This window comes from Camelus bactrianus, chromosome 11 (assembly GCF_048773025.1).
Source record: "Camelus bactrianus isolate YW-2024 breed Bactrian camel chromosome 11, ASM4877302v1, whole genome shotgun sequence".
Classification (NCBI taxonomy): domain Eukaryota; kingdom Metazoa; phylum Chordata; class Mammalia; order Artiodactyla; family Camelidae; genus Camelus; species Camelus bactrianus.
Genome location: NC_133549.1, coordinates 49,826,832 through 49,849,987, shown reverse-complemented (window position 1 = coordinate 49,849,987; position 23,156 = coordinate 49,826,832). Strand labels below are relative to the sequence as shown.

General features: G+C 43.4%; 1 protein-coding gene across 6 annotated transcripts in view; it reads right to left on the bottom strand.

Moving 5' to 3' along the window:
• The window catches only part of LIPA (lipase A, lysosomal acid type), a 118,330-nt gene that overhangs the window by 15,390 nt on the left and 79,784 nt on the right, over positions 1-23,156 (bottom strand). The window contains exons 1-4 of one of the 6 annotated variants that reach the window (XM_074373997.1): positions 22,892-23,085; positions 16,134-16,245; positions 13,910-14,027; positions 898-1,096 (exon numbers count right to left, since the gene is read on the bottom strand). In XM_074373997.1, coding sequence (XP_074230098.1) covers positions 898-1,096; positions 13,910-14,027; positions 16,134-16,244 — 428 coding nt within the window. In that variant the 5' untranslated portion in view covers position 16,245; positions 22,892-23,085. Of the gene's footprint in view, positions 1-897; positions 1,097-13,909; positions 14,028-16,133; positions 16,246-16,503; positions 16,528-18,357; positions 18,461-22,891; positions 23,086-23,156 lie in introns of those variants that run through there. The other 5 variants (XM_074373998.1, XM_074373996.1, XM_045507377.2 and 2 more) reach the window with 5 other exon arrangements.

Sequence of the window (23,156 nt, the reverse complement as noted above, 5' to 3'; positions counted from 1 at the left end):
AAATAACCATGAGCCTCATTTTTCACACCATAAATCAGTCCCATCCATTTCTGAACTTTTCTGTAAATGATACCAAACAGCAAGCATCCTTCTGCATCTGGTTTCCTCCATGACACTGCAGGTGGCTGTTGGCTGGCCACTGTGTAAATATACCACACTTTATATTTGCTCACTCACTACAGATGGGCATCTGGTAGTTTCCAATTTTCCACTGTTACAAATAGTGTGACAACAAATACATTCTTGGACATGCATTTGGTAAAAGCTCTGATTCTCGTGTTTCAGGTCCTCAGGTAGGTTCTGGTTTTACAAGTGGTAAGCAAGCCTGAGGGAGTCCGGGGTGCTGACCTTCTGTAATGCCTGATACTGAGATGCAGCCCTGAATCCGTGCGCATGCATGCCGACTACTACCACCACTTACGATGTGCCAGGTTCTGCGTCCTCTCCTTTAAGCCCCCAGTGACCTTGTGAGCTAGGTATTTGTTACCTCCATCTTACAAAAAGGGAACAGACACAGAGGGCTTATGTCACATGCCCAGTGTTGTGCGGTTAGGAGTAAGAGAGAGAAGGGGAGAATTTCCAGAAAAAAGAAAAGTGATCATTTGGAGTACATGTTTATGGAGGAAGGGAGAAGGTTATGGGACACAATTTACCAAGCAGCACCCTACCACCAGGAATGCCAGCATAACTAAAAATTCCTTATTGAAGCTAATTCTTAAATGTAATCGTTTATTTATAATTTTACAGCTATTTATTAAGTTTCTAACAAGGTGTAAAACCTTCCACAAACCATCAGTTTCGCAGTCATACGATCTTGAGTTACCCACCTATTTGCCACCCAGGTCTGCATTAAAGGTACCAAGGAAATAGACCCTGTCATGATCAACTCAAACATACCTGAAGGCCCAGAATTCATCCTGAGAAACGGAAAAAGTCTTGTGTTTCCGAGACCAGGTGTTTCCCCTGCTGTTCCCCATCCACACATCAAAACCAGCATCTGCCAGAATGAAGCCCAGGCTGTTGCTGGGCAGGTTGGTGACCCAGTTACTGGAATCTGCCAGCAAGCCATGCTGCAGGAACACAGCTGGTCTGGGACCTGGAAAATATTCATGTCTGGGAGTTAGCAGCGCCAGGCTTCAAAACAACCATGACATCTTGCTAACCAGATAAGTCACACAGGATCACAAAGCAAATAATGAAACAGAAACAAAAGACCAAGGTAGCGTTATCATTCAGCAACTACACTGCATGAGGGCGCCCAGGAACCGTATGCTTTCCTTGGGCACATTAGGACACTACTCACCCATCAAAGGTGATTAGGGCCGGCGTGGGGAAAAAGATTTGACTTTAAAAGATCAGAGTCAAGTTGACCAAAGAAGGACCTTAGTGACATATGGGGACCACTGGGCAGGGCTGCCTTGTCCCTGCTGGTCACCAGTAACTTAGAAGGAGTGCCTGCACTGCGCTGGTCCCCCGGGGAAAGGACAGTTGGAGTGAGGCAGGAGGAAGGCTCAGCAGGGGGCCAAATTCCTCGTTGCTTGTTCCAACCTGTGTCTCTTCAGACACTTAGGGGAAAGCCAGAGGCTGCGTAAGTGACTTCACAGGGCAGAGTCCTGAGAAAGGAGGAGCGGTTTCAACAGAGATGGGAGAACCAAGGAGGGTAGAGCAGGATAAAGAGTGAGGCAGTCAAGCCAGGACTGAGGCTGGAAAGGGGGGCAGGTGCCAGTGCGTGGCGACCAGGCGTCAGCTCCCCTACCTTGCCTTGATGGGGAAGGTTTCAAACTTCCATGAAATCTCTCTATACTTCCCTCCCTAACCCCCAAGAACCTTCAAAGGAGACATGTGGGACTTGGCAAGTTGAAGACATACCAAGAAACTCTTTAAACACCATCAATAATAACTCCTGGATTTCCACAGGCAATGAGAAGCCACTGATGCTTTCCTGGGAGGTGACCATGAAGCTCAGGAAAGTGCAGGCGGCCAACTCAGGCATGTGCCCAACATGCACATGCACCCACCATGCACGTGTGCCAATTATGGTGGCTGAGGGGCTTCCAACAACATCTGCAAATACCCCTACTATAGCCCAGACCTGCCGTTACCCCTGCACGAGGCTCGAAACAGTCCCAGACCCCTTGCCCTATACTTCATGGAAGGGTTTCTCAAAGCTCCTATATTTGCCCCATACACTGAATTTCCATGAACTTGATTTTATCTAAAACAACCACTACTGCAATCCAGTTATAAAGAGTCTATGTTTAACACAAAAAGAAACAAAGAAAATATATTTAGTTACTTGGGAATTTGGATAAACTGTTTACATTAAGAGGTAATCTGTGGATGCTCATTACCTCTATGCCACAATCAGCTGGGTACCTAGAAAATGAAAGTGACTGCACAGTGATAAAGAGAACACACACACACACACACACACACACACACACACACACACACACACACCCCAAAACAAAAACAGACCCCAGGGTGACAGCAAAGCCCCCAGTGTGGGCAGGGGGAGGAGATGGTGGAGAAAACGCAATGATTTGTTAAGACACTTGTAAGAGGGGAAGGAAGCAGATTGAAGTCACTCTTCTCTAATTCCCCTTTTTGTTTGTTGGGTTCCCCCATCCCTCACTTTAAGCTGAGTATAAAAGCTCAGTGAACAACAGATATAAAAGATGGTGCCAGAAAGCAAAAAAATAGTGAACCTGCTCTTTAAAAGCCAGGAGTTTCAAGTCTGAAGGATCTTAGCCAAGAACTGCAAAGAGTCTGGCAGCCCCCTGGCTTTTATGTGGGAAATGACAGCAGGAGAGGGGAGGCGCTGAGCCAGAAAGGTAAACGGTTGAGAAATGGGACAGCCTGCAGCCACCTCAGGCCTCATAGCTGTGTCCTGTTCATTCATTTGAAGATTCTTTACTGAGACTCTTACTGTATAATAAGCAGGGCACTAGAAGTTTAAAAAAAAAATCAAGTGACTGGAAGGACACGTTACATCCTGTGTAAACCTGTCCTGGTACCGCCTATGTGAGGTGTAAGCCACGCTCCTTCCCCCGTGGAGTTCCAGTCCAGTCAAGGAGACAGGCACACAATTACCTTCCAGCCTGGCATGTGAAAGGCCAGACCCCCACACAGGAAAGCCCAGAGGAAAGAGAACAGAACTCGGCCGTGGGGGGAATCACTGAGCCAGTCTTGAGTGAGGGGCAGCTTGCCCCACAGAGGGTGCGGGTGAAGAAACGGGAGCCTGGATTTGCGGAGAACTGAGGCTGCACAGTAGCCTCAGCCAGACGGGCCTCCAGCGTGCGCATCAGAGGCTCCCGGCACGGTCTGATGCACAGGCAGCACGGGGAAGCGCTGGGAAGGTGCAGTGCCTTGTCTGACCTGGGGAGAGAGGGGATGCGAGGGTCTTCCTTCAGGGGTGCACATCCCTCCAGACTGAGCCAGCTCCCCATCCCCCCAGAACAGAAGGGCCCCTCTGAGGAGGGGACTGCAGAGGATACAACCCACTGGGCTTTCAGAGCCCATCACTCCATTAGACATGATGGGTCACCAACAAAGAGACAATAGTAACAAACCCTGGCCTGCGGTGGAAAACCAGCTAAGCTGCTGGTCCCTTCCCTCTGGTATTCAGTGGATGCAAAAGGCAGCAGAATAAACAAGGGCGTTGCAACAGGCTACCTGCCTGTCTGCCAGCCTCTCCCACCTGCTCCCACCGCGGGGAGAAAGGAAGGCATGTGTCTTCCTTCCCACCCCACCACCAATCAAGGACTTAAGGATTTGCTGGTAAAAGAAACTTCTCTCCAGCAGAGTTATATCTACTGCTACTCACATCTTCCAGTGAATTGTTTTAATCAGATGTCTTTTCACCCTGCTGGGAGAAGCTGATTAAAGTAATAGGTGGTTATTATCGTGTGCCCATGTGCTCCAAGGTGCTGTGCTGAAAATCCTATGAAGTGAGTACTATTTCTATTTAACAGAACAGGGAATCCTGCCTGAGAGAAGTCAAGTAATTTGCCCAAGACTGAATGAGAGCAGGCAAGTGGGGGAGCTGGGATTCGAACCCAGGTAAGTCTGTCAGGGTCTAGGCTCTTGACTGTTTTGCTACGGGAAAGAAGGTTAATAAGAACGAGAGTCATTCTACAACATACAGAGGCCCTAGGGAATGACAAGCCGGAATAGGGGAAGATGTTTTGCAGGGAGCTGGACCACATGCTTGGATGAAAGTAATCGCTAGTAGATGGAGGAGTCAGAGAACTCAACCTCGCCCCCTCAGGCAACTCCTCCAAAGCCCAGCCTAATCCATGCCCTCCAGCACCTGCAGCCCAGTTTCAGCAACAAACCAATGCACCAGGAAGGGGACTGCCTTCCCCGCTGTGCCCTGTCATTAGTTTGCCCAAACTGGCTCGAGGAGGGCTGGGGGCCGAGGGAAAGGCCTAAAAGGACTTTGGCCCAGAGAAGGCACATGACTTCATCACACTCATCTAAAAAGTCAGCACAGAGACAGCAAAGAGAAGCAGCCCCGTGATGGCCCGCCACCATGCCGCCTGCCTGATGGGGACAACCGTGGGTGGAAGTGAGGAGGGAGGGGAACACTCAGGCTCTGAAAATGAATCTGCTGAGCCCACAGTCTCCCAAGAGGAAGATGATGGGGTGAATGGGGAAGTTCCTCCTGCCTCCCAAGACACCCACCCTCCCTAGCAGGGCACTGTCTGAACAGGCCTCCACCACACTCGAAAAACTCCAATAAAGAACCAAAAGGAGGAGGAGGAGGTCACAAAGAAACAGACTTTGGTTCTTATCAGATGTGAAACCCTTTAGGATTTACTCAATCTCCCTGAAGTATAGCTGCCCTTTTCTAAAGTGGGGATAGAACAGTGGCTGACACACAATAAAGCTCAATAACTAACAGTGATTCATACAAATAATAAGAAATATATAAATGCAACAAAACCTTATTAGAACACAAGCTCTGTGAAGAAAAACACCATGAAGTGGGATTCTTTAGCTAAAATATATAATAAAAGTATATTTTTTAAATATATAATAAAATATAACCACAGTTACAGCAGGACCATACTAAGTGTTGAGGGTCTCAGGTTCCAGTGCTAAACCTGTCACATGCACTGTCTCAGATAAGCTTCTCCCAGCTTTCTGAGCTGACATGGTCAGCTGAATAATGACTCACCAAAGACGACTATTTCCTAATTCCCAGACCTGTGACTGTGTTGCCTTGTGTGGCAAAAGGGACTTTGTAGATGTGATTAAGGATCTTGAGATGGGGATTACTTCCTGGATACCTGGTGGGCCCAATATAACCACAAAGGCCCTTCTAAGAGGGAGGCAAGAGGGTCAGAATGAGAGAGACACTGGAAAATGCTATGGTACCAGCTTTGAAGAGGCAGGATGGGCCAGAAGCCAAGGAGTGTGGGCAGCCTCTAGATGTGGGAGAAGGCAAGAAATGGGATCCTCCCCTAGTGTCTCCAGAAGGAAGGCAGCCCTGTCAACACCTTGGTCTTAGGACTTCTGACCTCCAGAATGATAAGATAATAAGTATGTGCTGTTTTAAGCCACTAAGTTCATGGTAGTTTGTTACAGCAGCAACAGGGAACTAATACAACTAGGGACTAGTTTTTACTCCCACTTTGCAGATAAAGACTCTGAGGCACAGTGTGGCTAAGTAATCTGTGCAAAGTTGCACAGCCAACAATCCCAAACCAGGACTCAGAGGTGGCAGGACATCTCCTGGGCCTCAAAAAGACAGGCCTGTCTCCTTGCTAGCTTGGGAGGAACCTCCATGACCTAATATCTTTCAGAATTGCTTAGAAGATAAGCTGTAATTTGCATAAGGGCTCCCTTCTCCTTCTGCAAAAGCAGGTTCTAGACAAAATGGCAATAAGAACCTGGCTTCTGGTGCACAGGCATCCCCACCACTTATACAGAGTAATGCCAAATCAGGATCACGCCTGACTTTAGACGTCCCTGCAGCCATCTGTGGGACAGGACAAACCTAAGTGCAAGGGCTGTTTCAAGCATTCCAAAGGCTGGCTATAGATCGCCCAAAGTGCCAGGACCCAGGGGGCTTCCTGAACCTGCCGTGACTACTTACAATAAACCCTAGGAAGCATTCTGGCATCTGGTTGATTTGTAATTATTAACAGTATTTGTCATAACAGCTACGGATCACCCACGGTGTTTTACAAGGATTGCACTGTTGCAAGAGAGCTATGAAGATCCACCCCCATGTTAAAGATGAGGTGTTTGATGCCTGGAAAGAGAGCTTAAGGAACCTGCCCTAGAACCCTCGCCTAGAGGTAAGCCAGAATTGAAACCCAAGTCAGCTTCATCCCAAAGTCCTCGCTTTTAACCAGTGAAAATTCATTTAAAAATAGAGACATGAGAGAGGAGGAATGTTTATAAGGATTCTGTTTGTACCCAACCATTTCAAAGCAAGTCAAGCACTATTTTCTAAGAGTGTCTACATATCAAAATCCTCTGGTGCCACTTAGAAAACATACATATTTCTGGTCCTGGTCCTGGGAATCAGGAATTCCAGGGATGGAGCCTAGAAATGAATTATTTTCAACAAGCTCCCTCAGCTCTTCTGATGCAGCCCACCCGTAGTGCTAGTCCAAAATGCTCGCTTAACAGAAAGAACAGAGGTCCAGTAAGGGAAGTACACACAGGAGTACTGGCTGCCTCCTGGCTCACAGAGGGCCATCTTTTCACTGTGCCCTAACGTGGTGGAAGGGGCAAGGGTCCCTGGGTTTCTGAGGTCTCTCTACAAGGACACTAATCCCATTTGATGCATTTTAGGCAAGGCCTTCATGTATTTCCTTGTTCTAGACAGGAGGGCACCCGGCCAGAGATGGTAACACTGACCTCCAGGCACGGTTCTTCCCATCACATTCTCACTTCAGCACCTTCTGCTCGTGATTTGAAAAAAAAAAAAATCCTCAGATAAACATCTTCCTTCTGTCCTTCTGGTTTAGAACACATTCTGTCTTAGTCCGTTCCAGCTGCTATTAGAGAATGCCATTGACTGTGTGGCTTAGACATAATCGAAATTTATTTCTCACAGTTCTGGAGGCTGGGAAGTCCAAGATCATGGCCCCAGCAGATTCAGTGTCTGGTGAGAGCCTGCCTCCTGGCTCACAGAGGGCCATCTTTTCACTGTGTCCTAATGTGGTGGAAGGGGCAAGGGTCCCTGGGTTTCTGAGGTCTCTCTAAAAGAACACTAATCCCATACCTGGGGGCTCTGCTCTTATGACCTAATCACCTCCCCAAAGCCCCACTTCACATTAAACCTTAGGTCTCAACATCTGAATTTGGGGGTGAGGGGAAAACAAGCATTCAGCCTACAGTCCATTCCCTGTCAGGCAGGAATGGATACTGAGTAAGCAGACACCAGGCTGCCGTCAAACCCACACTGATATTTTAAAACGAAAAACAGAAACTACAGCTCCATTTATAATAGGTGAGATACTGTATAGGCTTATGTCATCCAATTTTCACAACCACCTACGAAGTGGCAAGTATTATTCTTCCCATTGAGTAGATGAAGAAATTAAAACTTAGGTCAAGGAGACTGCCAAGGTCACACAGCTAGTTCAAGTCATAGAAGTGAACTTAAGCCCACGACTGGTGCCATTAGCACGCTCCTGTTTAACCACTAGGTGTCCAGCCTCCAATTTTACCCATCACAGGAAGCTCTCGAGTTCTGTCTGTGGGTACAGTGCCTCTGAGCTCAGAAGGACCCTTAACCCAATATGGTCTTGAGCAAGGGACATTATAAAGTGTTGATGCTTTGGTCGACCCAGTCCCCAGGAGGGCCCAGGATGGAAAGAGCAGGTAGACTGAAGCCCTGTGCTGGAGAGATTATCAGAAAAGGCTTCAGCCCTCCAAGAGCTCATGGTCTAGTGGGGAAGACCAAGGTTACAAACATCATCACCTACGTAATACGTTATTACTTTTTGTCATAACTGTCTTAATTGCTATGAAAGAAACACAACACAGAGAGCTATGAGAATATGAAGCCAGGGGCCTGACTGGGTGTGAATGACTGAGGAGATCCTCCCTGAAGAAGTGATGCTGAGGCTGAGGACAGAGACTGGGTAAGAGCGATTAAGCAGGAGGAAGACAGGGCACACTGGAGAAGGGATGGGACCATACACAGCACTCTCTTCCTTTCCACTCTGACTCTTGGTTCCAGCATATATGCATATATGAGACACACCGTGCTGTGCAGCTGACATTGCCTGGTGGTGCTGAGTTAGGCAGAGGGTCTGAACACAGTCCCCTACCCCTGTGCCATTTAAGTCCAAGCAAACCTGGGCGTGACCTCAGGTAGCCAGAGCCAACAAGCCCGGGCACTGTTGTCCAGAGCTGCCAAGAGGTAAGGAATTACATCCCAGCTCATCAAGGCCTCTGTGCAGCTTGTTAGAGAGCAGCATTTAGAAATGGTTTCCTGAAGAACCACATATGAGGGAGAAGAGAAAATCCAAAAATCAGTCAGAATCCTAAAACAAAGAATAAAATTTAAAAAAAAAAATCACTCTACAGGCTGGTGACCTTTCCCCCAAAGAGCTAACTCACAAGCCAGTTTGTAAATTTTCAATTATGACTCACAAGGTTCCATGGGCAACCCCAGGGGAGTCGTTGCCAAGGCAAAGTCCAAAGAGCCTGCTGATGCATAAAGGCAATTACTCCCATCCTACAATGCACTTCACTCATCACGTCATCAGACACGCACTGCTTTCCATCAATGTTCAACTAGTAGTGCTTTATTTGATGGTTGCTTTATTTTACAATTTATTTCCCAGTTAGCCAAGAAGTCTGTCCTGTTGTTATTGCTATTTTATGCATTTTTAGGCAAGGCCTACATGTATTTCCTTGTTCTAGACAGATAAAATAATAATTCTGACTATCAAAGGGTCAACTTGCTCAGTACTTACTGTGTAAGGCCGCGCTCTCTATTCAGGGAACACTGAACCTGGAGTCAGACTGGGGGGCCCCTCTCCTTCGGCCCACCGAAAGCAAATCTCTTTCTCTCTTTGAACCTAATTGTCTCACCCACTAAAATGAAGGTGTTGCTCTAGAACACAGGCTCCCAAACACAAGGATTTTATCTTGGAATCTGCTGGGGACTTATGATAAAAATGCAAGCTCTCGAAATCCCCAGCCCAGGCAGGACTCTTGAGATCCTTCAAGTGCCAATGTCCCATGACTTCCTGAAATAAGGCTGAGCAGATGAAAACAGAACCACTTCCCTATCAACAACAGATTTCTGAATTTCAATTCCGTTAGGGAGTTAGTGCAAAGCGGGGGTCAACACTCAATAGAGAAGTTTGCTTAATTAACATTGATAAACAGCCCACAAACACTCCACAAGAGCTTTCTAAATACATATTTCAAGTTGCCTAGTTAGCAAAGGTTTGACTGGACAGGCAAGGATTGTTTAAATCAGGGGGTTCTTTACTAGGTCCATAAACTCTCTGCAATTGAGTGTAAAATTTGTGTGTGCACAGGTATCGATTTTATTTTACTAGAAAGAGGGTCCATGGCCTTCAACAGCACAGAACTCCAATTCTGAAGACTGCCCGACAAAACTTACTCAGGCCAGCCAAGCAGAGGACATGGTGCCGCTGGTCGCTGTGAGGAATACAAAGATGACAAAGACACAGCCTCTGCCTTCAAAGAGAGGCTGCAGGGAGGGATGGTGGGAGGGAGAAGGAGACACATAAATCAACCCCAAAGCAGAGTAAGAAAAGCACCTCAAACCTAGGGTTTATCATATTAAATGAAGTAAGTCAGACAAAGACAAATATCGTATGCTATCGGTTATATGTGGAACCTGAAAAAAAAAATTGATACAAATTCTATTTACAAACCAAAAACAGACTCACAAACATAGAAAACAAACTATGGTTACCAAAGGGGAAAGGGCGAGGAGGGATAAATTAGGGGTTGTGGATTAACAGACACACATTACTTTCCCTCTCTCTCTCTCTCTGTATATATATATATATATATATATATATATATATATATATTCTATATATATATACACACACACACACATATACATACACACACACACACATACAATTACACCTGGATTCTAAGAAGCCTAATCCTGCAAAACTACATTAAGATGGACGAGAACGGGGAGGCTGGGAGAAAGGACGGCATTTGGCATGTAGAGGAGCTGGGTAGTCAAGCCCTGTGATCATAAAAATTCTCCAGACTCCCAGTGAGGCTCCACATACAATCAGAGTCTGGAGACAGGACTGAAAGATGTTTATGTCAAATGAAATAAAATGCACAACCTAAAACTGAGAGTTAGGTTTTATTTGGCAGACATTTCTGAGGACTGGGATGACAGCCTCTCAGATCGCTCTAAGGCACTGCTCCAAAGTGGCAAGGTAGAAGCCAGGATATGTGAATTTTTGCAACAAAGTTCCAGGTAGTTAGAACATCAAACGATTACCATTAATTAAAGAAAACCAGTATCTCAAGTTAAGGAATTCAGTGCTTTTCTACGTATGGGAAAGTGTAAAGGTCTGGGCTCACTGAGATCATTCTTTGACCTAGCTGTCTAGGGCCAGCATCCTGTTATCCCACATCCTGAGTTCCCTCAGGGTACACCGCTACGAGTGGCTGCAGAGGCCAGGCTGCCTGCTTGTCTGCATCCTGAGTTCTCTCCGCTCACTGTCGGGGTTGACGGTAGTGGCTGATGACTTGATGGCATTCTTTGTTTGCATGGCTGGCAATATTTTTTGTTCACTTATTTATCACATAGCTTTAAACTAAGGGTCCATAAGGAATGTGGTACTGATAAATCAATAATGAAGGTGACATCAGCAAGATGGATGAATAGGAGGTCCCCAGCCCTACTCTCCTCACAGAAGCTCCAATTCAGCAACTCTCCACAGAGAAGAATGCCTTTGTTAGAATCGCTGAACACAGGGGTAGGGTTGCAGCCCCATGGTAGAGGACAAGAGCTGAGAAAAACTGCATTAAAAAGGGTCAGAGGAATTGTTTCACTTTTATGTATCTTGTAATGTCCTATAAATAGCACAGATGTACGGCATTATTTTTGTGTATATTAAAAGCATTACTGTCTTAAAAGATAAGCAGACTGAATTTTCCTCTTCCTGTTTTGAAATTCTCTCTTTTATTCTAATATATGGGAAGTCTCAAAAATGGAAATGGCTCAGGCCTCTCTCAGGTTCTGAACTTATTTGAGAGGTTGGCGTAAACGGTCATACAAGCAAAAGGTAGTGGCGTGGCCTGGCAAAGAGAAGGGAGGCCTGAACTGAAGCCATAGAACATGGGGAGCCCAGAGAGCACCTGCCAGCTACTTGGGGATGGGAGTCAGCAGTGACTGGGCCGTTTCTGATCCAGGTCACCAGGAGGGCAGGGGTGTTACTAAAAGAGTAAGAAGTCAGAAGAAGTGGCGTGGGGCATTGGTTCCATGCTGGGTGTGAGGTACTGCATGCATTCTTTTTGGCTTAAATATGCCAAAATAACACCATTGGAGTCACTGCCCCTGAATAGGAGTGAAGGTCGGTGAAGAGCCTCAGCTCCATGCCCTTCCTTGGACCACGGAAAGCAAACCATAAGAGAAGCACTACGCAGTTCTCAGGAGAACCACACGTTCCTGTAGATAATTGAGTCCTCTGTCACAGATTTCCTCTAAAACTCCCTTCTGAGCTTGGTTCCCAGCAGGTGTTACCTATGCAACACTGACCCCCTACAGGGAGGCCTCTGCAGAACAGAGGGAGAAGGTGGGGATATATATATATATTATATAATATATATATAAAACAATATAACCCATAAAACCAGAGAGTGATAAAGACCAAAGGGGAACTTTGAGACCATCCCAGCCAATCGACCACTGTGCAGATGAAGAATCCAAGGCCTACAGAGGTGAGAGCACACAAGCGCTTAGAAGCCGATGCAGATTTACACTGAGGTCTCCTGAGTTTCCTGTAACACCTGGGAGCAGATCAAGAAGGACGCTCACTTTCCAGGGCACAGCGCCTTCACCTGCAATGGTCGCAATACATACCACGGGGCATGTGGCACTATCTGCTTTCACTGCTGTGTGGAGAGAGAAGCCTGGAGGTGGATATAGAAAAGGAGGAGGCAGGTTCTCTGAGCATGTTTTTACTGAAGTTCCCTGCATCTTTTAACAATGACTCACACTACTAACTGTATTAGTCAAATAATCACTTTTAAGAGAAAGCATATCAATACATATTTCTCTTTATATGGGATCTGAAATCAGCATACAGGGTTTATATTTAAAAAGGGGAAGGAAACGAAGATCATATGTTCATTCACTCTGAAATAAAATATTTTTTCTGGTTTAAGCAGAAGGAAAAATAGAAGCCCTCGCTGTAACTCATTACTCCTTTTGTAACATGCTTTTAAGAAGATCTGTAAATCATAAAAATCTCAAGAGTTAGAAATTAAAGTTCAAAAAGAGCATTGGCTGTCTTGACCACTTAAGCATTATGAAAAGCGTCATTATACCTCATTATAGCTAGATTTTATGGGAGAAAAACATAGATAAATCAGAGTAAATCATGACAAAAATAGATAACGATACAAAGCTCACATTAACACAGGGGGTTTTTAAGTTTGCTTTGAATAATAATGTGGGAAGGAATCAAGTCAAAGAAGGCCCTTCTACTCATATAAAATTTCAACTGAAGAAGAGATAGTTATCCAATTACCTTAATCTCACCTTAATTTCCCAAGGAAAGTTTCTTAAAAACATAGAAAACATTAAAAAAAAAAAAAAGCTACATCTGGAGAGATGACTGAATAAGGATCAGATCCTCATTTTGATGTCTGTTTAACAATTTCAAGTAGTCTACCTGGAAATTCCTTAATCTGCATTGGAAACCATAGTTTTGCTTGAGTTACGAATGAGAGAAAAAATATGTATATATTTTAAGCCAAAACTATAGGTACTTTCATATGTTCCTAATGAGAATAATTATCAGAACAAGACCATGTGGAAAGCAATTTAACAACAGCTATCAAAATCATGAATCTGTATATCCCGACCCCAAAATTCTCTTCCTGAAAATGTATCTTGTAGATAAACTTGCACACATACAAGGTTATTTACAGCAATAATATTTGTTAGTAGAAGACCAGACCAAATACCCATTAATAAGGACATCTGTTAAGTAAATCATGATATAGCTATACAGTGGAATCCTATGAGTCAGTAGAGATGAATGATGAAATGCTCTCTGTATTGTATGGAACTATCTCCAAAATATTAAGTGAAAAATTCAAAGAACAAAAGAACATGCATTATACGCCACCTTTTGTATTAAAAGGGAATCAGGGGAAAATATGTTTTTATTTGTTTCTAAAGAGCTTTTTTTTAAATAAAGAAATATAAAGAGATTTTGGAAGGACAAATAAAAAAATGAGGAGGTAGAGAATGAGATGAGAGATACTTCACTGCAAATCTTTTAATTCTCTTTGATTTCTGAACTCTGTGAATATATTACCTACTAGAAAAATTGAGTAATTTTCAAATAGCAAAAGCTATATACTTAATGCTCAAAATATTTTATTAAATAAAATGCTTCCTTATAAAAAAGAAAGAGATTTTAGCAGATCCTCAAACAAACCTGACGTTTGACTCTTTAAGCAAAATATGAAATTAGATGACTCTTGTCCTTCTTTATTTAAAAGAAGGCGTGTTTTATTTTTTTGTGCCTTGCATAAATGTAACACTTTAAATTCTTTGGTCTTAAAATAATCCCATTTCAATGTTTTCAAGTTAAATCTGAATGTGGTTACTGAAATAAAAATCAGCCAAATTCCAGCAAAGCAGTTACTTTTCAGAGCGTTCCTACCTCAACAGGGAAAACACCCATACCTTTGTCAGAATGGTTCTTTCTCCCATGAGGGATTCGGTTAAGGCAAAGAATATATCCATCTTCTGTCTCAACAAGGTGTTCCTCACTAGGGAATCCCCAGTAAGAGATGATTTCACTCTGTGGTGCAAAGGAGAAGACAAAATATCAGTGACATTCTCCAGGTTTTATTTAAGTCAATGTATTGAAATTTTGGTCTGCACAACATCCCATCACAGGAATAAACCCTCCGCTTTACTCATGTCTACTTCTCACAGATGCTTACTTAAACCTTGGTTTCCTCATTCTATCATTTTCTACATCATGTGTCTAATTTACCACAGCTTTGGGCCTCTTTGTTTCCAGCAGGCGCAAGTAAAATTTCTTTCTTTTCTCAATATGACAGCCAATACCATGATCTACCATTCTCCTTATGTTAAGAGGCCCTGTCCTGGGAAATGAAGTATAAAAAGTGCTAATCCATTTTTATCAATGCACCGATAAAACTACACTAGAACATCAAGGTCAAGTTGAACAAGAAAAGATAAAATGACTGTGGTAATCCTTTCACCATATAAACGTATATCAAACCATTGTGTCGTACACCTTAAACGCATACAGTCTTATATGCCAACTAAATCTCAATAAAATTGGAGGGAGAAAAGATGAAAAAGTAAGAACTTATGATCAAATTCACTACTCCATAAGGAAAGATTCATGTGGCATTCATTTTTTTTTATTGAGGTATAGTCGACGTACAATATTATATGTTTCAGGTATACAACATAGTGTTTCACAATTTTTAAGGTTATAGTTATATACTTATACTTTTTATAGTTACTATAAAATATTGGCTATATTCCCTGTGTTATACGATGACATATCCTTGTAGCTTATTTATTTTATATATAATAGTTTGTACCTCTTAATCCATGGGGCAGCTGTTAATCAGGAACTCAGTGGCATGTGGATAATTCAGTTATCTAGAAGTTATCTAGAAGTTTGTACATAAGTGCTCATTATTCTCTCTACCATAAATACTTGAAAGTATTTATTCTTCTTACAAAAAAACTGAAGGGGAAAATGTTTTTAATTTAAAAAACTTAAAAGATTTTAAGACTGGCTGGGGCCTGGGACCTGGGACACTTTGCTGCAGTGTTTGCACCTGGACAGATGTCTCCTTGAGCAACAGATATAGAGAAACTATAAGGGACTAAAAATAACTGCATTCATACCCAGTGGGGGCAAATTATGAATTCAAAAACCCAACTGCCACCTCTGAGATGTTAGAGCAAGAGCAGGGGACTGCGCATGTTCCCTGCACAGAGCAGCACCTAGGATGTGGGCAGACCCCCTAAGCCTCCTCTCAGGCCCCACTGTTGGAACCTTTACCTGATTTAAAGAACCAGCTTGCCCCACCCCTTGGGGAGCAAGCTAGGGAAACTGTTACTTGTTTTCGCTCCCTTGTGCTGCAGCACGAGTCCCAGTAAAGCTTTATCTGAAATTCTCATCTCGCCTCTTAGCAATTTCTATTGATTAAGGAGTCCAAGAACCCTGGCTGGCAACAATTCAAGACAAGTAATAAAACTTAACCTTAAGAGCCTGATACCGGGTCATATCCTCTTGGCTGACTATAAATTTATCTCCGTCTCTAAGGCTGCCTAATTCTTCAGCTGAGTCTCTGCATCACCTGTTTTAAAGCTTCTATTTCCTTTAGTAATCTGTACTTTCCTGGTATTTTACACCTAAATGAGGTATTTCCACATTTAATTGTTTACTTAAGATTAATAACTGAAATGTGTTCATTACTCAAGGAATTATTTTTACTTATTTGTTCTAACAAAATATTCTCAGATACTTTGATTTCTGTATTGAACTATGCTCCCTAGACACTGTTAATCAGTCCTTGTTCAAAACACTCAGTATGAACATTCTTGTAAAGTTTTGACACTTCTTTTAATTGCTGTTTAAACAAATTTTGCAAGGCAAAAATGAGATGAATGTATAAAAACATAATTTATCTTATTAAGATGTATATAGTTTTAACAGTAAAATGAGATTCATAAAACACATATTACTGAGTAGGTGAAGTCCAGAAAACTAAACCTAAGATTCAGAGAACATTTTTAAAAATGAGATGGAAAGATTATAGTTTGTGGCTTCATGTAGCCACACAAGTGGATTTAAGAAAACAATAAACATTTGTCACAGATGCATTTTAAAAGTAGATGACTTTGAGAAACCTACCACATTCATATTTGTTTCTGGGTCCACAGCTGCCAACTTCCCTCTGGGCGCTTCGGAATGCAGAGTCCCAAGGACCAAACAGAACACCAAACCCAAGAGCCACATTTTCATTCTGTAAGAAACAGTCTTGTTTTTCAAACAGTTACTTGTCCGAATTCTACTATACAAAATTATGTTAGTAGATAATGTTTCCATGTAAAGTTCTGAACCAGGTTTAGGTCAAGTAAAAGGTAAGTGAAGGGTAAATATGAAACAAATGACTTAAGCCACACGTGGAAGTAAAAACTGAGGAATTCTGTTTTACTAGGAAACCTCCCACTCACCACCCCCAGCTAATATGTGGCATTTGGAGCCCAGCACACCCACTCACCTCCTTACCACGAGGTTAAATGTAATGTTCCTAGGGAAATAAAAAAGGGAGGACTCAGGAGAGAATAGGCTGAGAAAAAGGAAGGCCCCCAAAATTCCAGAGCCTGTTAACATCCCACCATGTCCTCTCTCATTGTGACTTAAACGTTTTTAAGTTCAGACAATATTAAGTCTCCCTCCCACTAGATATTCACTTCCCTTCTTACACAAAATTATGCGTCAGGATTTGTCACCCAAGGAAGAAAAAAATGAAATGAAAGAAAAGAGATCTTGCGAGAGAAACAGAGTGAAAGATTACCCCCTCTTCTCTGAGACCCTCCAGCCATCAACAAAGACCATCTAGTTTCTGGCAGCGATGGTACAAAATCACAGCATAGCGAAGACCTAAGGGATGGAAGCTAAAGGCAAAATGAAGTGACTCTCCCCAGGACACTCAGATTGTTAGAGACAAAACTGGGACTGCAGCCTAGGCCTCCCAATTTTTAAAATATATATATATATATAATCATGGAGGTCAGATGAAGATGGTGGAACAGGACACGGAGCTCATCTCCTCTCACAAATACATCTATGTGTGGAAAAATTCTCACGGAATACCTACTGAACTCTGGCAGAAAATCTCCTACAATCAAAACTACAAGGAAGGTCACCATGTAACCAGAAGATGGAGAAAAAAAAAAGAACCGGGATGGGACCTGTGTCCTTGGGAGGGAAATGTGAAAGAGGAAGGGTCCCCTCACCCTGGGAAGCCCCTTCATCAGTGGGGAGGTCAGCGAGGACAGAAAGGGAGTTTCAGAAGATCGGAGAAGAGGGCAGCAGCTCGTACGCAGCAGGCTAAACAGAGAGACCAGCACAGAGGGTCCCTCCACCTCCCTGCATTCCCCAGCCTGAGACGGGTGCCTGCTGGTATATGTGGGGGCTGAGTACTGAAACTCAGGCTTCAGATGACAGACCTGGGGAGAGGATTGGGGTTGGCTGCACAGAGACAGCCTGAAAGGGCTGGAGTGTGGTACAGGCAACACCTGGGAGTGTGTGCAGTGGAGCCCGGGTCCGTCATAAAAAGCCCCACTGTAAACGTGCACAAAGGGAAGGGTGGGACCCCACCATAGCAGACTTTCTTGGCGTGCTCACAGCCAGTGCGGCTCTGCCTCTAAGAGCTCTGGGAGCACACAGACTCTGGCAGGTTGCCCACAAGTGGAGGCAGGGCTGAACCCTGAGCCCATTCCAAGGGGCTGCACAACTTCAGAAGCAGGGCTGAAATCTGCATGACTACAATGGGTTATGGTGCTTAACTTCAGCAGTCTGCCCTGGTGGCTTTCTGAGCACAATGCTGGAGGGACACGTGGGCAGACTGCCCGCATTTCCATGGCCGAGGCAGGGCCGAGGGCAGCGCCAGTAACGGTGTACTTTGTGAGCCAGCACAACGGGTGACAGGCAACACCACACAGCGCACTTCCAGGTGGACAGTTCCTATGGAGGAACACTCAGCAGCTCCTCTCCCCTCGGAAGTGCTCCAGTGCCTACTTTACACCCTAGCTCAGAAACCAGTGTGGGGCCTTCTATTCCAACAACTGGGAAGCAGACCCGGCCCCTGACAGGGCTGTGACAACTACAGAACAAAGAGGAGGTCCTCCTCAAAATCCAGTGCCGGCTCTGGTCACCACAACACCAGTCATACAGCCCACCAAAACTTAATCAAAAAGAGACAGATAATTTGAACAGGTTGATCACTAAAAGTGAAATAGAATCTATAATTAAAAGGAAGAAAGAAAGAAAGAAAGCAAACCCCTGAAACAAAAGTCCAGGGCTGGATGACTTCATGGTAGAAGACTACCAAACATAAAAAAGAACTTACACTGATCCTTCTCAAACTCTTCCAAAAGACTGAAGAAGAGGGATCAATCCAAACTCATTCAATGAAGCCACCATCACCCTGATTCCAAAACCAGACAAAGACACTACCAAAAGAGAAAATTACAGGACATTATCTTTAATAAATATAGATGCAAAAATTCTCAATAAAATATTTTCAAACAACCCAACAACTCAAAAAAAGATCATACACCACAATCAAGTTTGATTCAAGGATGGTTCAACATACACAAATTAATCAATGTGATACACCACATCAAGAAAAGGTTTAAAAAACCACATGATCATCTCAATAGATGCAGAAAAAGCATTTGATAAAATTCAACATCCATTCATGATAAAAACTCTTACCAAAGTGGATATAGAAAGACCATATCTCAACATAATAAAGCTATTTATGACAAACCCTCACAAACATAATACTCAATGGTGAAAAGCTGAAAAGCCTTCCTGCTAAAATCTGGAATGAGACAAGGATGCCCACTCTCACCACTTCTATTCAATATAGTGTTGGAAGTCCCAGCCACAGCAATCAGACAGAAAAAAAGAAAAGAAAAGAAAGAAAAGTGATCCAAATTGGAAGTGAAGAGGTAAAACTGTCACTAAATGCAGATGACATGATACTATTATTTAGGAAACTCTAAAGACTCCACACAAAAACTTAATAGAACTGATAAACTCAAGGTAGCAGAATACAATATTAACATTCAGAAATCTGTTGTATTTCTTTACACTATCAATGAAATATCAGAAAAGAAAAGTTTTAAAAAAAATCTCTTTTAAAATCACATTAAAAAAAAAACAGCTTAGGACTAAACCTGACCAAGGAGATGAAAAATTTATATGTGGAACACTGTAAAACATTGACAAAGAAAACTTAAGATGATTTAAAGAGATGGAAAGATATCCCATGCTCTTGGATTGGAAGAACTAACATTGTCAAAATGGCCATACTATCCAAAGTAATCTATGGATTCAATGCGATCCCTATCAAATTACCGAGGACATTTTTCACAGAACTAGAACAAATAATCCTAAAATTAATATGGAATCACAAAATACCCAGAATTGCCAAAGCAATACTGAAGAAAAAGAACAAAGCCGGGGGCATAACCCTCCCAGACTTCAGACAATACTACAAAGCTACAGTAATCAAAACAGTGTGGTATGGGCCCAAAAACAGACATATCGATCAATGGAACAGAACAGAGAGCCCAGAAATAAACCCACACACCTACAGTCAATTAATCTGTGGAAAAGGAGGCAAGAATATACAAAGGAGAAAAAACAGCCTTTTTGGCAGTGGTGTGGGGAAAGTTGGACAGCTGCATGTAAATCAATGAAGTTAGAACACTCCCTCATACCATACACAAAAATAAACTCAAAATGGTTTAAAGACTTAATAAGACAGGATACCATAAATCTTTTATAAGAGAACATAGGCAAAACATTCTCTGATGTAAATTCTACCAGTGTTTTCCTTAGGTCAGTCTCCCAAGGCAATAGAAATAAAAACAAAAATAAACAAATGGGACCTAATCGAACTTATAAGCTTTTGCACAGCAAAGGAAACCATAAACAAAAAGAAAAGGCAACCTACAAACTGGGAGAAAATATTTGCAAATGATACAACTGACAAGAGCTTAATTTCCAAAATATACAAACAGCTCATACAATTCAATAACAACAACAACAAAAACCCAATCAAAAAATGGGCAGAAGATCTAAGTAGACATTTCTCCAAGGAATACATACAGATAGATGGCCAACAGGCACATGAAAAGATGCTCAGTATCACTAATTATCAGAGAAATGCAAATCAAAACTACAATGAGGTATCACCTCACACTGGTCAGAATGGCCATCATTAAAAAAATCCACAAACAATAAATGCTAGAGAGGGTGTGGAGAAAGGGAACCCTCCCCTACATTGTTGGTGGGAATGTAATTTGGTACAGCCACTATGGAAAACAGTATGGAGATTCCTTAAAAAACTAAAAATAGACTTACCATGTGATCCAGCAATCCCACTCCTGGGTGTGTATCTAAAGAAAACTCTAATTTGAAAAGATACCTGTCCCTCAGTGTTCATAGCAGCACTATCTACAATAGGTAAGACATAGAAGTAACCTAAATGTCCATTTATTCAGCCATTTAAAAAGGATGAAATAATGCCATTTGCAGCAACATAGATGGACGTAGAGAGTATTATACTAAGTGAAGTAAGTCAGACAGAGAAAGACAAATATCATACGGTATCACTTATCTGTGGAATCTAATAAAATGACACAAATGAACTTATTCATAAAGCAGAAAGAGACTCAGACATAGAAGACAAATTAATGTTTACCAAAGGGGAAGGGGGGGCAAATAAATTAAAAGTTTGAGATTAGTAGATACAAACTACTATATATAAAATAGATAAACAACATGGTCTAACTGTATAGCACAAGGAACTACACTCAATATCTTGTAATAACCTATAATGGAAAAGAATATATATATATATATTAGTTTCTCATGTACTATATATATAGTACATGAGAAACTAACAACATTGTAAATCAACTATACTTCAATAGAAAAAGAAAATTTTTAAAATAATCATTTTAAAAGATGTATGTGTGTACACCTATACAAAGACTCATTTTAAAAATGTTTATAACAGCTCTGTGTGTAATAGCTGAACACTGGAAAAATCCAAATGCCTCAAATAGGTGAATGGATCAACATACTATGATACATACATACTATTCAGCAATAAAAAAGGAATGCACGTAAAATAATATGGATGAATCTCAAAATAATTATGGTGAAAGAAGCCAGACTAAAAATAAATGACTCCATTTCTATAAAAGTCTAGAAAATGCAACCTAATCTATTCTGACAGAAAGCAGATCAATGGCTGCCTGGGGAGACAAGGGGCAGCAAGTAAGCACTGCAAAGGGAAACCCAAGGCACAAGGGATCTCTTGGGGGCGATGAACATATCACTGTTTATATTATATTGAACACATCACGGTTTCACATGGAGTATATAAAAACTTTAAAAATTATGCATTTTAAATATTTTCTGTTATTGTATGTCAGTAACACAATACAGCTGTTTGTAAGACTTGGGCTTAAAGCGAGAATCCCACAGATCCTAAGAAACGGGTTCTCAGAACGTTACAAAAGTGAACTGACTTCCTTCTGCCACTGCAACTCCTGCTGGTGCAGGAGTGATTTCTTTCTTGACAGGAGGGGATGTTATCTTGAGTCTGTCCTGGCAAAGTAAGCCCACCACGCTTACTCATAAGTCTGTACTTCTTTATGGTCACTGGGAAAGGCTGTACAGTTCAGGGCTACCTTTTATCATAGATACAACCTTCCAAAAGCCCATTATTACTCGGGAACAAGGAGTTGATTGAAGAGGAAAAATGAAAGGTTGTAACCACAATTTAAAACAGTGAAGCCTCCGGCAGTATCTGGTTTCCGCTCAGCGCCTGTCCCCTGGGACCTGGACCAAGTGTCCACAGAGAAAGCTCCACGATAACAGCTTTCCTTCCAACAAAACAACAGGTAGTTTCTCAACCTACTAGTCAAGCCATAAGGATGACGATTGGGAAATTCAAAGGAGAAAAAGCCCCCTCCAGGCTGGATTCGGAGTGTTTTGCTGGGCTCTCTCAGCAACTTTATCTGAATGCTTGTGCTATCTTGCCTCTATCTCAAGTGCTGGTCTGTCTTCATCTTACCCCAGCCCGAGGGCAGAGCCAGTATCTAAGTCAACTGTGAACATCCAGGACCCAGCAAAGTGTAGATACACAACACAGATTTTGAAGAATGGGATCCTGGCGGCCCAGAGCTCAGGAGATGAAGAAAAGCAAAGCTCCAAAGCAGCTTGCCACTTAGCTTTCTAATAACAACAGCAACACTAATCATTTTTGTTCCCGTTTAAACTCTTGCTTAAGCCCAGGCAGCGCCTGGCTTAAGTTAATTACGCCCCCACCAACGCTATGCAGTACCGTTAAGTCTTTTTTTTTTTTTTTCCCCCAGAAAACCGAGGCTCACCCAGGTTAAGTACTGGAAGCAAAATAAAATCTTCGGGATTTTCAACAGGACCAATGTCAAACCATTCTCGACCACGCGTCTGGCTAAAAAGTTAGGTCTCCAGGCTGCCTGGAGAAGCTAACGGGAGTAAAGGGCGAGGAGGGAGGAGGAGAGCTGGGAATCTGGGTGTCGCTGCAGCCCAAGGGCGCTCTGGGCAGCCTCCCGCCTGACCAGGAAAACGGAGGGCCGCCCGGGGAAGGGCGGGCAACTTCTAGAGAGCTCTGGACTCCTGAATCACTGGGAGATGCCTCTGGCCACCGCCTGCAGTAGAGGCACCCGCAAAGGCTCCAGGCAAGACGCGCCAGAGACCAACGCCGGCCCACAGAGACTGAGCCGGGAGCCGCGCGGGGGCCCTGGCCTCGGGGCCCGTGGAGGGAGGCCGGAGCGGCCGCACCCGCACGTGGCAGTGCAGCCTGTGCCTGCACTCACCTGGAGCCGTCCGCCCGGGCCGCTGTCCAGAGCCACAGACCGGGCTCGCGGGGCTGGAGCGCCCCCAGAAGAACTCGAGCGGGCTAAGACCACGGGACGCGCGGGCCAATCAGAGCAGCCGGCCGCAGGGAAGTGCGGCGGCGACGTCGCTCCCCACTACAGACCACGCTTCAGAGCCGGCCCGCCACTCACACGGAGCATGCGCCTCGGCCGAGTCCAACGCCTCCCGAGCTGGGCTGCTCACCAGCTCCGCCCGCAGGAGGCG